We start from the raw sequence: 13,818 nt of genomic DNA on the forward strand, positions 1-13,818 counted from the left end.
CAGTCTACTCTATTCTCCAGATACAGGTAAATATTCTGAAAGCACATCTTCCATCATGTAACTCTTTGACTTTAGATCCTTCTTTGGCTTTTCCTTTCCTACAGACTCACAGTTTAAATTTCTCCAATCCCAGCGACTTCTTTTTTCTTTCTTTTGAAAGAATGGATTTTTAACTCCAAATGTATCATTTTCTAAATCATACCACACAGATTTCACAGCCTAAAGGATTTTGATTTTTATCATTTATTTTTGCCATGTAAAAACGTCATTTTTCCTGGATCATTTTATTTGTATAGAGATGATTTGATTCAAACAGTACTTTGACTCATGCTAGTAGTGTTCATTGTGTTGTCCAGAATTAAAAACTTTAATTTTCTGGTTAAACACCATGAAATCAATTTATAATACTATTAATATAATTCTTAACTCCTTTTTGCTGTTATTATTTTTCAAAATACTATCTGTAAATATTTAAAAAAATGAAAAATTCTCCAAAGCTTATGTTAAAAAAATAAGTTTTCAACCAAGCTCCTCCTCATCTTTAACTTCCCTTTCTCAGAAGTTAGTCACTTGCAATTCTTTTTCTGAATATCATGCTTCATCGCAACTATTTCTTGCTGTTTCAGTTTTAGATATTATATTTCAACTTGTTACCGTGAAAGACAAACATTTAGTGTTCTTGGACACGCCTCACATTTCCTCCTTCTCCAACCTACTCATATATCAGAATTTGTTGTGTAGATAATTGCAGACCATTCATACTGTTCTGACTCTGTAGCTATTATTTACAACTTAGCAACACAGTGCATTGTGATTGCATTTTCCTTTTCTGTACAATTTTTCGTTTTGTATTTGGAGTTAATAATTATCTTGTGGGGTTTTTTTTTGGTTTTCTTCTTTGCTTAGTTTTGGATGTGACTATTGCTAATTCATCCAGAAACCTCTGCCTGACATGTAAATCTCCTCTCAGGAACTAGACACGTAAGGTATTTATAAACTTCATCTTCCTGTTAGGGACATCCTCCTGGATCCTCTGCCTGTCTGGATTGGCTGTTGTCATACCTGCCACACGACTACTGTGTATGTGTGTGTGTTGGGGGAGGGGACAGATAGCATCCTGGTGATTCTCTTTTGCCTTCTCCTACATGACATCTTCCGTGTGCTCAGCTTCATGGCTTCCTCTTCCTCAATATACTCCCTCGTTTGGAAGATGGAGGAGAGCAGATCCTCTGTTAGCTTCCTCAAAAAACTATTCCTTTTCCCCGAAACTTTTATTTTGAAAAATTTAAAACATGGAGAAAATTTGAAGAATTTTTCAATCAACACATTTTCCAAACATTTTACCACATTTACTATTTATCTGTCTCTTCCTCTCTCTCACTTTTCTCTGCCCCTCTCCCTCTCTCCACCAATCTAATTATCTCTCTGTGAACTATTTGAGAATTATTTACAGACATCATAACTTCAACCTGAAATATTTCACCATGTGCCTTCTGAAAGTCATGCATGTAGGACCCAAATTTTCTAGCCACAATACACTCATCACACTCAGGAAATTATACATCAATATAATACTATTACCTGGAATGCATCCATACTCACATCTCCTCCATTGTCTCCATACTGTCCTCCAATGATCTTTTTTTTTTCCATTTTATTCTTCCAGGATCCAATCAGGGATCTCATCTTGCATTTAGTTGTTAGATTTCTGTAGCCGCCTTTCAAATTACAGTTCTGTAACCCCTCCCTGTCCCCACCTCATAAAATTGACATTTTTGAATATTCCAGGTAGATAGTTTTGCAGAATGTCCTTCAATTTGGTTTTGTCTCAATTCTCATGCCATGTTGGTCCTGTTATCTCCTTTAAAGTGTTTTCTACAAGGTTTAGCTCTTTGCCTGATGTAAGCTATAGAGAAAGCAAATACACACATATCCATATGCATACACATATTCACAAATTCAAGTTTGTGCATAATTTCAAGTGGCTCACTGGCCTTCCCTTGAAGCCTACACATGCAGGTGCACAAAACCTGAGCAAAGACTGTTCTCTAAACATAAATGGCATGGGTGATGGGACTTATGATCCTGCTACTCACCAATAGTGCTTGAGTTACTTTTTAAGTCAGATAATGTTTATTAGAAATGTTAACTCTTAAGTTATGGCATTATTTGTTTCCCTAAAATTCATATGTTGAAGTCCTAGTACTGTAGAATAGGACTGTATTTGGAAACAGAGTCTTTAAAAAGGTAATTGAGTTAAAATGAGGTCAATAGGGTAGGCCCTAACCGATATGGCTAGTGTCCTTTGAAGGAAAGAAGATTGGGATGCAGACAGAGACATCAGACAGGTGCATGCACAGAGAGCCAGCCATGCAAAGTCATAGAGAGAAGGTGGTCATCTGTAAGCCAAGGAGAGGGGCCTTAGGAGAAGCCAGCTCTGCATCAACTTGGTCTTGGACTTCCAGCTTCCAGACTTGTGAGAAAATAAATTTCTGTAGTTTAAGCCACCCAATCTGGGGTATTTTGTCATGGCAGTCCTAGCAAACTAATGTTGATACCTTCTGAATTCTCTGAGGAAATTAAAAAAAAATTAACATTTTTATTTATTTTTGAGAGACAGAGACAGAGTGTGAGCAAAGGAGGGTCAGAGAGAGAGAGGGAGACACAGAATCTGAAGCAGACTCCAGGCTCTGAGCTGTCAGCACAGAGTCCGACATGGGGCTCACACCCACAAACCGTGAGATCATGACCTGAGCTAAAGTCTGATGCTTAATCAACTGAGTCACGCAGGCACCCTGTCTCTGAGAAAATTTCAATTATTTCCTCCTCCATTCCTGTAGCACTTCATTAATGCAACTAAGATAGCACATATCACACTGTATTATGGTTAAAAATGTCTCTTCTGCCAGACAGAAGATCTTTAGAGTAGATGCTAAACATTCTTGCATCACCTGGCATAAAACCTAGGGCTTGATGGTGCTCAGTTGTTATTTGTTACTCTGAATTAAACGAAAGCATCCAAAGGGCTTTTATTTCATGGGCAAGTCTTACCTCTGAAGTGATAGCTATTTCTGAAATGCTATAGATGTAGGAAAAGATGTGGATCACATACGAAGTTATATCTAATGAAGTTATCATAATTTATTATAATTTGGTTTATTAGACATTTATGAGAGTGGGCTTAGACCTCCCAGGTTGTTTCTGAAACCATTAATGATTTACTTAACAAGTGTCTATTGAATGTCTTCTAGGTGCTGGCCATTGTGACAGATAATGGACCAAATGGCAAGCCAAAACTGAACTTGTTCCTGCCTGCATGGAGCTGACATGCCAGAGAGATTCCAGAGTTTTGGGAAATAATTCAATTCCTTCCAGGCTTCAGAGAAGTAGAACAAACCCACAGCCTATACGTTCATAGACCTTGGATAGCCTTGGAGAACTCAGGTAGTATGATAGCCCTCTAGTTTTAGGATGTCTTCCTGGAGATGTCTCTAGAACTTCAGTCACAAATGAGGTCCACTTGAGAACATTGAAAACACGAAGAGCCTACTAAAGCTTGGAAAATTTTTGGAAGTAAAATTATTTCTGAGTTTTGAAGTGAATAGGAAAGAGTCTTAGAATTCTGACATTCCTGGGCCATATTTCTGCACTTGAGACAAAGTAAGAGAAATAGTGTTCCAGGACCTAGAGACGACCTTAGAAATGTTGATTATTCAGTAGAAAATAATTGCAATGCTTTAGGAGGCATCAGACCAGCTTCCTGACTTCTGAATCACAAGAGATGGTAATTGGTGGTTCAAATGACAGGCTGGTGAATGTTTCTCTGGGTAAGTACATTAGTGGCTGGGTAAGTAAGTGGCAGTCTTTGAAACTTGGGAGAATTTAGGGGTAGATTAGGGATTAGCAATACTGTAAAGGTCCAGTTAGTAAATATTTTAAACATTATGAGCCAAAAAGCAAAACTAAAGATATTATGTAGTTATGTATATAAAATCAGAGATGTGTGCATATTTATATACTAAGTTAAATAAATTTTTGCAATTTTTTATTGATAAAATTCAAAACACAATAATTATAGAGAAAATGTTTTATTTACCTGAGGTTCAAAATTACTGTTCCCTATCTCTAAGTTGATTATAAATGTTCAACTGTGTTTATTGGCAATGAGATATTATGTGTTTTATGTTGGAAAATGTCATTTCACACACATAGTACTGCAAAATATTGATCTCAAGCTATGGGAATTGATTTTACTTTATTATAGTCATAGTTTGGATGTCTAGTAACCCAGACACTTTATTTATTTACTTATATTTCAGTTTTGAGAACTTGGGTCCTGAGGCCCACACTGAGCTTTTGACCTTCAGGTAAAATGTTGCCTTCCAGCCCTGGTTCAGCATTGCTAACACCAGTCCCACCTGGACTGCCAGTCCTGGAATTAGCTCCAATACGGGATCTTCACTGGCCAAAGACTAGCATCTGCCTTTCCTATACTAAGGAACTGCCTATCAGGGTAGCTTTTTGCTTGCTAGGCATGCTCGTCAACCTCTCTGTAGGTTTTTTTTGCCTTTTCCTTAAAAGAGGCCCTCCTTGAAGTTGGCCACCTGCCCCTCTGTTATTGTGTTATTTGAAGTCTTTCAATTTTAACGGACTTCTTCCTACTGCTGGGCCTGAGCCCAGTATCTGCCTCAACTTCACCACCTCCCTCAGTGTATCCAGTTTCTCTGGGCCTTCCCAGTCTGGCTTGTCCAACTACCACCAAAGCTCTAGTGCTGGAACCAGGAAGGACAGGTTTATGAGCCTTAAGGAAGTTGATGTTGGCATGCCCCCGGGGCTTTCCCAAGACAGCAGCATACTTGCTGTTTTTTTCTTTGATTTTAGAAAAGTTCTCAGTATTCTGTGGGCACAAGGACCTTGTAGAGTGTGAGAAATATTTATGATTGGTAGGAGATGTAATGATCGCTGCCTTTGAGAGGATAAGTGTTCTAAGCCATTAAGTATTACAGTCTGCACAGGGAAGCTTTCAGAGAACCCAGAAGGTGCAGATTGTTCTAATTTTTTACAGGGGTAAAGAATACAGTGGCTTACAAGGTTCAAGTAACTTAGAGAGTAATAGGATCAGATCCAGGTGACTGTATTCCAAAGTCTAAGTTGCATGGAAGGTGTGGATTTGTCCAGAGTCCAATGCTCAGGTGAACTGTTAGGAATAAGTTTTTCTTTTTAATGTTTATTTATTTTTGAGAGAGAGAGAGACAGAGACAGAGCATGAGTGGGGGCAGGGAGAGAGAGAGGGAGGCGCAGAGTCCGAAGCAGGCTCCAGGCACTGAGCTATCAGCACAGAGCCTGACATGGGGCTCAAATTCATGAACAGTGAGATGATGACCTGAGCCATAGTTGGATGCTTAACCAACTGAGCCACCCAGGTGCCCCTGTTGGGAATAAGTTTTAAGACTTGAGGGGCACCTGGGTGGCGCAGTCGGTTAAGCGTCCGACTTCAGCCGGGTCACGATCTCGCGGTCTGTGAGTTCGAGCCCCGCATCAGGCTCTGGGCTGATGGCTCGGAGCCTGGAGCCTGTTTCCGATTCTGTGTCTCCCTCTCTCTCTCTGCCCCTCCCCTGTTCATGCTCTGTCTCTCTCTGTCTCAAAAATAAATAAACGTTAAAAAAATTAAAAAAAAAAAAAAAAGACTTGAGACACTCAAAAAAGGTTGGGGTTAGGGTTCATTTAGGGGAATCGCTAATAGCAGAAAATATGACTAGAGACTGGACAATCTAACGTCTCTACTACTCCTGCGTGTAAGTGTCTCAGGTAAATTCCCTGAGGTTTACTCACCTCAGGATCTGAAGGACTAAGATATTTTTCCATTAATTTAGTAATTTTGAGATAATTTGAGAGCACCTTAAAATGTAGAATTTGGTGTTAAGAGTCAACCAGTAAGTGAGACAGGCAAGACTTTATCAGAGGCCACTTGACTTTCTTATCTGGTGTTTTTGTGTTCTCAGGGTTGAAAGAAGATAGAGGATGAGGGTAGAAGCAGAGAGGAAGGAAGTTTGGGCAGTGGGGAGAGGTAATGAATATAATAACAAAAACACAGAGCCAGAGTCGGTGGTATTCTGGTGAACAAAGTTGGTATAGAATCAAGTGACATCATGGAGAGTACCAGCAAGGAGCATTTGAGTGCAACTGGGGTATCAGTACCAGGTAAGACTTCTGGAGTCAAAGTATACAAATTATTATAGAAAATACCAAGACAAAAAGTTAGAAATCAAGAAGACAAAAACCAAGATAATAGATCCTGGAGGGCCAAATAAGGAAGGGAGTTTAAAATAAGGTAAAGTCTTAAAAAGAAGGAAAAATGTGAGATGTTCAAAGGATGTATCAGTCAAGATTCTCCAGAGAAACAGAACAAGGTGGAGGTGGGGGGGAGGGGGAGAGGGAGAGGGATAGGGAGGTGGACAGAGAAAGACACACACACACACACACACACACACACACACACAGAGAGAGAGAGAGAGAGAGAGAGAGAGAGAGAGAGAGACAGAGAGAGAGACAGAGAGAGACAGAGAAGAGAGAGAGAAAGGAATTGACTCACTTGATTGTGGGGGCTAGCAAGTCTGAAACTTACAGGGCAGGGCAGGCAGACAGGCTGGAAACTTGGGCTGATGGTGTAATCTTGAGGCAAAATTTCTTGTTCTTTTAGTCTGAAACTGGATGGAAAGCCACCAACATTATTAAGGGTAATCTTCTTTCATTAAAAGACAAATGACTGTAGATATTACCACCTTTACAGAAAAAACCATCATGGCAATATCCTCGATTAGCTTTTGGTTAAATAACTGGGTACCGTAGCTTAGCCAAACTGATGTGCAAAACTACCATCACAGAGAGGAAGGTAAAAGTAAGAGCACTGTTATTGAGAGTCAAGGCAGACTAGATAGACTGTCGTAAGTGCAAATAGAAAAATTGAAGCTATATGTCAGAAAACTAGATAAAATCCATAATTCCTAGGAATCTCCTAATTTTGATACAAATTGTGGTGTAGACTGGATTTTTCTTTCTTACAATGTTTGCTACAACAGCAATGATGACAACAGTACCCCCTGAAGTGGCAGTTTCCACACCAGGCAGAATCTGACTTCTGAGAGCACTAACCAAGGTGATCTTGGGCAAGTAGTCAAGCTCTAGAGGTCCTCTAGTCTTATCTTAAACCTAAAGTTTAAATAGAATCCGTAGTAAATATTTGCAAAAGAGAATTCAAAAGTGCATGTGCTGCTCAAAATGAAGTGTTTACACTGAACTTGGTTACATATAAAATGGCTTGGAGGGATATTTTAGCCCCAAATCCAGAAGATTCTAATTCAGTTGAAGTGCACTGGGCTTCAGGATTTAAACAATAAAAACTAAAATTAAAAAAAACTACTTGGGGTATTTCTAAGTCTATCCTGTGCAGAGAACCTTTTGCCAAAGGCATCCAAACATGTTTTTGTTTACTTCTTTGCTGTCCATGTAAAGAAGGCTTTGGACTTTGATTTAGGTTTAGGTTATCTCTATGGCATCTTCTTCTAAAACTCATTTCTTCTGTGTCAGCAACTCATGCGGGTACTTCCACTGGTTAGGCATGAAGGTAAAGTTGGGGGGGGGGGTGGTATCCTGAGCTGAGAAAGAACAGCACAAACCCTTAAAAGGAAACATGGCTCTTATTCTGCAGTTTTCCTTAAGGGCATGGGCTCCAATAGTAGAAAAAGGGATTTTGACATGACTTTCAGAAATAATATTCATATTTATAAGTCATTGTATATTGGGATAGATTCTTTTCCTATTTCTTTTCACTGCTTTTAAGATTGTAATAGTTTAGTGTTTTCCAAAGACTATACTGAGCCTACAGGATTTTTTTTTTAATAATCTTTACATTAGAAAAGAGTTCTAAAGCTTTATGTAACCAAGGAGGTTTTCATAGGACTAGTGTTCCAGGGAATCACATTTTGAGAATTACTGCCTTAGGGTCATTTAAGCTGGAAGAGTTTATGCCCACCATTTACCATAACTCTCTGGCTACATTGCTGTTAATTTATTTGTTTCATCATAAACCTGTACTCCCCTTCTCAGCATGAAGTGCATGTATGAGGATGCTCTGGTCTATGTAAAGAAGAAAAGAGCGAGTTTAATTGCTCAGTGAAAGTTAACTTGAATTTGGGGAGTAGAAGACTTGGGTTTCAGTTCTACTTCTGGAATCTAGTAAATATGTGACTTGGGACAAGTAAGTCACAGACCTGACTTTGAATAATCAGACCTTTATTTGACTCAACTACAAAATAGGAATAAAATGTTTATAAGGGATGTTGTTAAGTTTGATATGAGATAATACGTCTGAAAACATTTCAAACTGTGAACCCTTTAAAACAGAAGACATAATTCTTTTATGATTAAGTACTTTATATAAATTGAACAGAGTTATGGGATTCCTATATGGTTAAAGCACATTTTTAGTATGTTGACTTTCAACTGTGAAATGAAGTGTATTACAAATGTAGAAACTCCCTGGAATTTCTATAACAAAACCATTTGTTTTGGGTTATTTTTGAAGAAAACAAATGATCAAATTGTATTAAAATTTGATTATTATTATTGTTACATATACTTTTATTAATATGTAGTATTTGTCTACAATGTCCTGGAAGAGGACTTTCATCTCATGACACTATTGTCATTACAGCCTTTTTCCTCCCTTTTGATTGTCCAATCATTAACGAGCTGTGACCTTCCAAAACATTGAAGTTACTCACAGCTGTGTAACTCATTCAGTTTCTCTTTGCTGGACTAGAAAAGGAAGGAGTACTACTGTCTTCTAGTAAAACAGGTTTATACGGCTAATGGAGTCTACGCAGACTCTGTCAATGGAAGAACCTGTCAAGAGGAGCACTGTTAGGACGTATAAAATAATTTGTATTGTAAGTACAGCTTTTAATTTCAGTCTTTGTAGCTTTGTGATAAATGTTAAGTGTATGACTCCCCATTTACATTGGTGTTGCTTTTTGAGTGTAAAGTTTTAAGTGATTGCATTCACTTTGGCCCTTGTGACAGCTCCAATGCCACGTTAATATTTTGAATACCATTTTGCCTAAGAAATTTGAATAACGAGTTAATATCTGATCCATCCTAAAAAGTTGGCATCTTGTGGCAAAACACTTTGCAGCATTGATTTTAGCACGATTATAATCCCATCCCAAATCACCATTTTATTGCGTGAATATTTTTAAGACCACAGTGTAAAAAATCAAAGATCACTGTATGTCATATTCTTTGTTGGACTGTTGCTTTTATCTAGTTTTCTTTACTCCTAAAGACGGTCTCTTTTACCTTTTTTCTCTTTGCTTTTTTTTTTTATATGTTAAGATCTTCCCTGTTCTGAAAAATAAAGCTTTCCTTGATTTGATTACTCTCTCAAATGTTTGGGGAAGGGGAGCTCCATCCACTGCCCCGGTTTTCTCACCACTCACCCGTTCATTCCCTGTTCCCTTGCTTGTTTTCACTCTCCTGAAGTCATCTCCTTGAAAATCTTTCCTTCTCCTCTGTCCTCCTGCTGTGTCTCCATAACAACAATATGTGGATATTGTTCTGTTCTCATCTTGAATTATTCTCTCCCCATGCTTCCGCGATGGCATTGATATCCCCATTTTTATGACTTCTCTCTTTATCTGCATTCTTGGCTGACTTTCTTCTTTCTTGCACATAGCATTCCACCAAACCTTGTCTAAATATCTTTCCTTTAGGCAATCTCATCTTTTCATGGTTGTAAAAGTCATATTCTCAACCAAGAATTTCAAGTAGACCGGTAGGTCTGACTTCTTGCTGAGTTTCTGGCACAAGACTTCAAATGCCTGCTTGCTGGCTCTCATCCAGTAACTCCAGCCAAAAACAGTTGCATAATTTCTCACACCTATCCTGCTGCATTTTTCTCCTAAGTTCCTTGCCTTAGGTAATGTCACCACCATTCTGTCACTCAAGCATTGTTTCTAGAAGTAAATGAAACAATGTGTGTGAGCATTGAGCCCAGGAGCTATAACAAAGTAAACTGTCAAGATACTCTATTTAGTCATTATCCTTCTGGGAACTTTAGAGTGCTCTTTTAGCTCTTATGCCATTTATTAGATTTATTCCATCTATAAATTAAAGAAATTATAAACTCCTTGAAAACAAAATTTTGTGCATCACTTATGTTCCTTCTTTCTATCCTTCCAGTGGTTTACTAGTATGTATAATAGAAGCTCAGTATTTTAATTTTTTTTAAACTTATTTATTATTGAAAGAGAGAGACAGAGAGAGAGCATGAGCAGGGGAGGGACAGAGAGAGAGGGAGACACAGAATCCGAAGCAGGATCCAGGCTTCGAGCTGTCAGCATAGAGCCCGACACGGGGCTCGACCTCACAAACCGCGAGATCATGACCTGACCCGAAGTCGGGCACTTAACTGACTGAGCCACCCAGGGGCCCCTAGAAGCTCAGTATTTTAAAATTGTAGTTTCAGAAATACCCTGTTTCCAAATTTTAACATAGGTTTCATTCAAGAAACTTTAGATGTATCTACTGTGTTGCTGGCACTCTTTATACGGCTTTCTAAAGCCAAATGTTGGCTTCTTGGTGATTTTTGGAGTCCGAGTTCTCCCCTGTCCATTTTGTAGCTAGCATAAATAGTTTAAGATGCATATGCACCTAAATATCGAGAAGCTAACTCAGAATTACTCATTTAGAGGAAGTGATTATAGGAGATTAAAAATGAAGCTTCTTTGGGACACCTCAGTGGCTCAGTCGGTTGAGTGTCCGACTTCAGCTCAGGTCATGATCTCATGGTTTGTGAGTTGGAGCTCCACATTGGCTCACTGCTGTCAGCCTGTCAGATCCTCTGTCCCCCTCTCTCTGCCCCTTTAAACAAAATTTTTAAAAAATGAAGCTTCTTCTCAGGGAATTTACAGAATAATGTGAGAGCAAGCCAAAAATACACAGAACAAGTCGAGTCGTGAGGAAACAGACACTAAGATTTAACAGGAAAAAGTTCTAGAGCATCCTAGGGACAGCTAGATGCTGTTTATTTTCCCATCAAGTTTGAATGGTAAAAGGACTAATGATAAGATGTAAACCAAAATATACCAATTTTTAAATCTATGATTTACATAGATTTTGTAAATCTATGAGGTTTACCATAGGACTATATCCCAGTGTTTCCCTGCTTTGTATTCCTAGTCCTGGTCACGCACGTGTGGCTTTTTAGCATCATAATAAGGGACTCAGTGCTAGTGATGCTATTTAGTAACTATTTATGTTCACTTTTTCCCTCTCCATTCTTTCCACTGAATGCTGGAAGGTCACTGAAACTTGGGCTAAGTTTCAGACTTTATGTAAGAATTGTTTTCATAGGGGATGCCTGGGTGGCTCAGTCCATAGAGCATGTGACTCTCGATCTCGGGGTTGTGAGTTTGAGCCCCACGTTGGGTATAGAGATTACTTAAAATAAAATATTTAAAAAAAGAATTGTTTACATAGTATTTTCACATATTTTCCCAGTCCCTGAATCCACTGCTGTTCTAAAGTGAGATATGTTAATTTTCCAGTTGATTTTCAGAGTGAAAACAAAATCAGTGGTTTACAGTATTATGAAGCAAATTTTGTTATTGTGTTTTTTATGAAAGTGATTTTTTAAAAAGCTATAACAAAGGTTATTGGAGTTGTAAAATACATTCCTAAGTAATTCATGTGTCTGTTGTGTTCATATTCTATGGCAATATATATTTTTCAAGCTCTGTCATCCAGCATGCTTATCATTGGACTTACTGGGTGGGGAAAAAGGTGAGTGGGAATAATTCTCTGCAATTATATCACAGTTTAATTCTAGTCATTGCATAAAGTCCACTACACTGAAGAGCCTTGTCAGCAGTAGTGATAATGAGTGACACACACAATCTTTGGTCACAGAGCTTCCACATCGTTGTCTGTGCTAGAGATCAAAGCGATCATTTGCCAGTTAATTATTTGAATGCTCTATTTTCACACGTATTAACTATTCTCATCCCCTCCCTAGGACAGAGCTGGGAGGGAAACCCCTGCTCCCTAGGAATGAGGTAGTTAACGATTTCACAACTCAGGAATGCTCTTAGATAAATCATCTCCAAACAGGTACCTAGTTAAGAAGGAGAAGTGGGCAACGGTAAATGGCCCTCGTAGTTTCATCCATACTTTAACTCAATCTGGGGTTACACTAACCAGGACTCATACATTGGAATTTAAAGATCTGTAGTAAATACTATTTTAAACTTGTTCCCAGAGCTTTCTTATTTTCAGGCCTTTAAAACTGTACGTTCCCCTGTCACTGTTGGATCTGGTGTTATGAATAACTAGCTTGCTGTGTGGCTTTAGATTCACTGACGGAGGGCGGGGTCTTTGCACCTTTGTACATTTTTTAAAAATTGTAAAGGTCACTTTTCCTTATTTTAAATATAGGTTCTCCTTGCTTTGTTGGTGATTGTGTCACTTGGACTGGGCCTGGGGCTTGGACTCAGGCGACAAGAGGAGCAAGGTAACCCCTCAGTGTTTTCTCAACACATTTCCTGATTCCTCCTTTCTCCTCACCTTTACCGTTGAAACTTGTCCCCTCTCTCGAGACCCTCTGTCTTGCGTGGAGCAGTCTCATCCAAGGTTTCTTCTTCTCCCACACCGCACTTATCGGGAGCCCACATCTGTGGTTAGCATTATCCAATGTCATTTCTGGACTTCACTCTTTTACCCCCACCCCTTACTCCTTTGAGAGTCATATGATTCCTGTATTTTCCCCTCATTTGTTCTCACCTTCATAGAGTATTTGATAACTGGATCAAAGGCTCCTTCTGTCTCCGCATCTACTCTAGTCATTCCTACCTGCTGATAAACTTGGCCTCAAAAGTCTTGGTTACTCCCCTCCAGGACCTCCTGGGAGAAGGTATCACTTTCTTCTTGAAATCTCACTATTTCTTGGCTAGGCAATGACACATTCTTGAAATGTAGTGCAGACTAAAAGCTTCATGTTTCTTTATTTTTCCTCCTGAGAAGCAAAGAAAAAATAGGAGAAAGATGCTGCAACATATCAAAATACATCTTTTTTTTTGCAATATCTGGTCAATATGAACAATAAATAAATCATTTACAAGCATTGTCTAAGTCTTGTTACGTATTGTTTTGGTACTTTTATTAAGGGGAAGTAGGAGGTCGGACATGAGATCATTTGTTCTCCTTTTTAATTTGGCCGATTAACTTTTAGTTTGACTCCCTTGGGGAAGGTCTTTTTGCTTCTTCATTAGGGAGACTCTTGGTGAGACTGATAAACAATTTTTCAGTTATGTTTTCACTTAAAAATTAACAAACACTCAGTGCTCCCAGGATAGCATGGGAACATGGCAGAACTGAAAAGGTGGACCTTACCTGGAAAATTACTATCTTTTTTGAGTCACTTGGCTGTTGTGTTTCTGAATTATAATACAGAGCTACAGGTTGTGTTTCTGAACTACAGAGCCCTAGGCCTAGATCTAACAAGTGTTGCTGGGCCACTTTAGTAGTGGTATTCTGATGTAAGTGTGCACAGAAGTACATCACTTCTTGGTTCTCTTATCCTTGCATCACGTAAATTAATTGCAAGAGGCACATACTAATCTCTGAACAAAATCTCTGATTATTTTGACTGTTTCTCTCACTTCCTTATTTTATTGCACTTACTGGCTGGCTTCCCATTGTCATTGTTCCTTATTCTTGTCCTTTTTTCTCCGTCTGTCAACCCTCATGTGGCACCACCCCCTC

At 38.7% G+C, this 13,818-nt stretch overlaps 1 protein-coding gene across 2 annotated transcripts in view; it reads left to right on the forward strand.

Moving 5' to 3' along the window:
- Positions 1 to 3,761: 3,761 nt before the first annotated feature.
- Positions 3,762 to 13,818, forward strand: part of ENPP3 (ectonucleotide pyrophosphatase/phosphodiesterase 3) — an 80,330-nt gene continuing 70,273 nt past the window's right edge. The window contains exons 1-2 of one of the 2 annotated variants that reach the window (XM_047859054.1): positions 3,762 to 3,827; positions 12,493 to 12,568. In XM_047859054.1, coding sequence (XP_047715010.1) covers positions 3,816 to 3,827; positions 12,493 to 12,568 — 88 coding nt within the window. In that variant the 5' untranslated portion in view covers positions 3,762 to 3,815. Of the gene's footprint in view, positions 3,828 to 8,628; positions 8,949 to 12,492; positions 12,569 to 13,818 lie in introns of those variants that run through there. The other variant, XM_047859053.1, reaches the window with a different exon arrangement.

The sequence above is a fragment of the Prionailurus viverrinus genome, chromosome B2, assembly GCF_022837055.1.
Source record: "Prionailurus viverrinus isolate Anna chromosome B2, UM_Priviv_1.0, whole genome shotgun sequence".
NCBI classification, from domain to species: domain Eukaryota; kingdom Metazoa; phylum Chordata; class Mammalia; order Carnivora; family Felidae; genus Prionailurus; species Prionailurus viverrinus.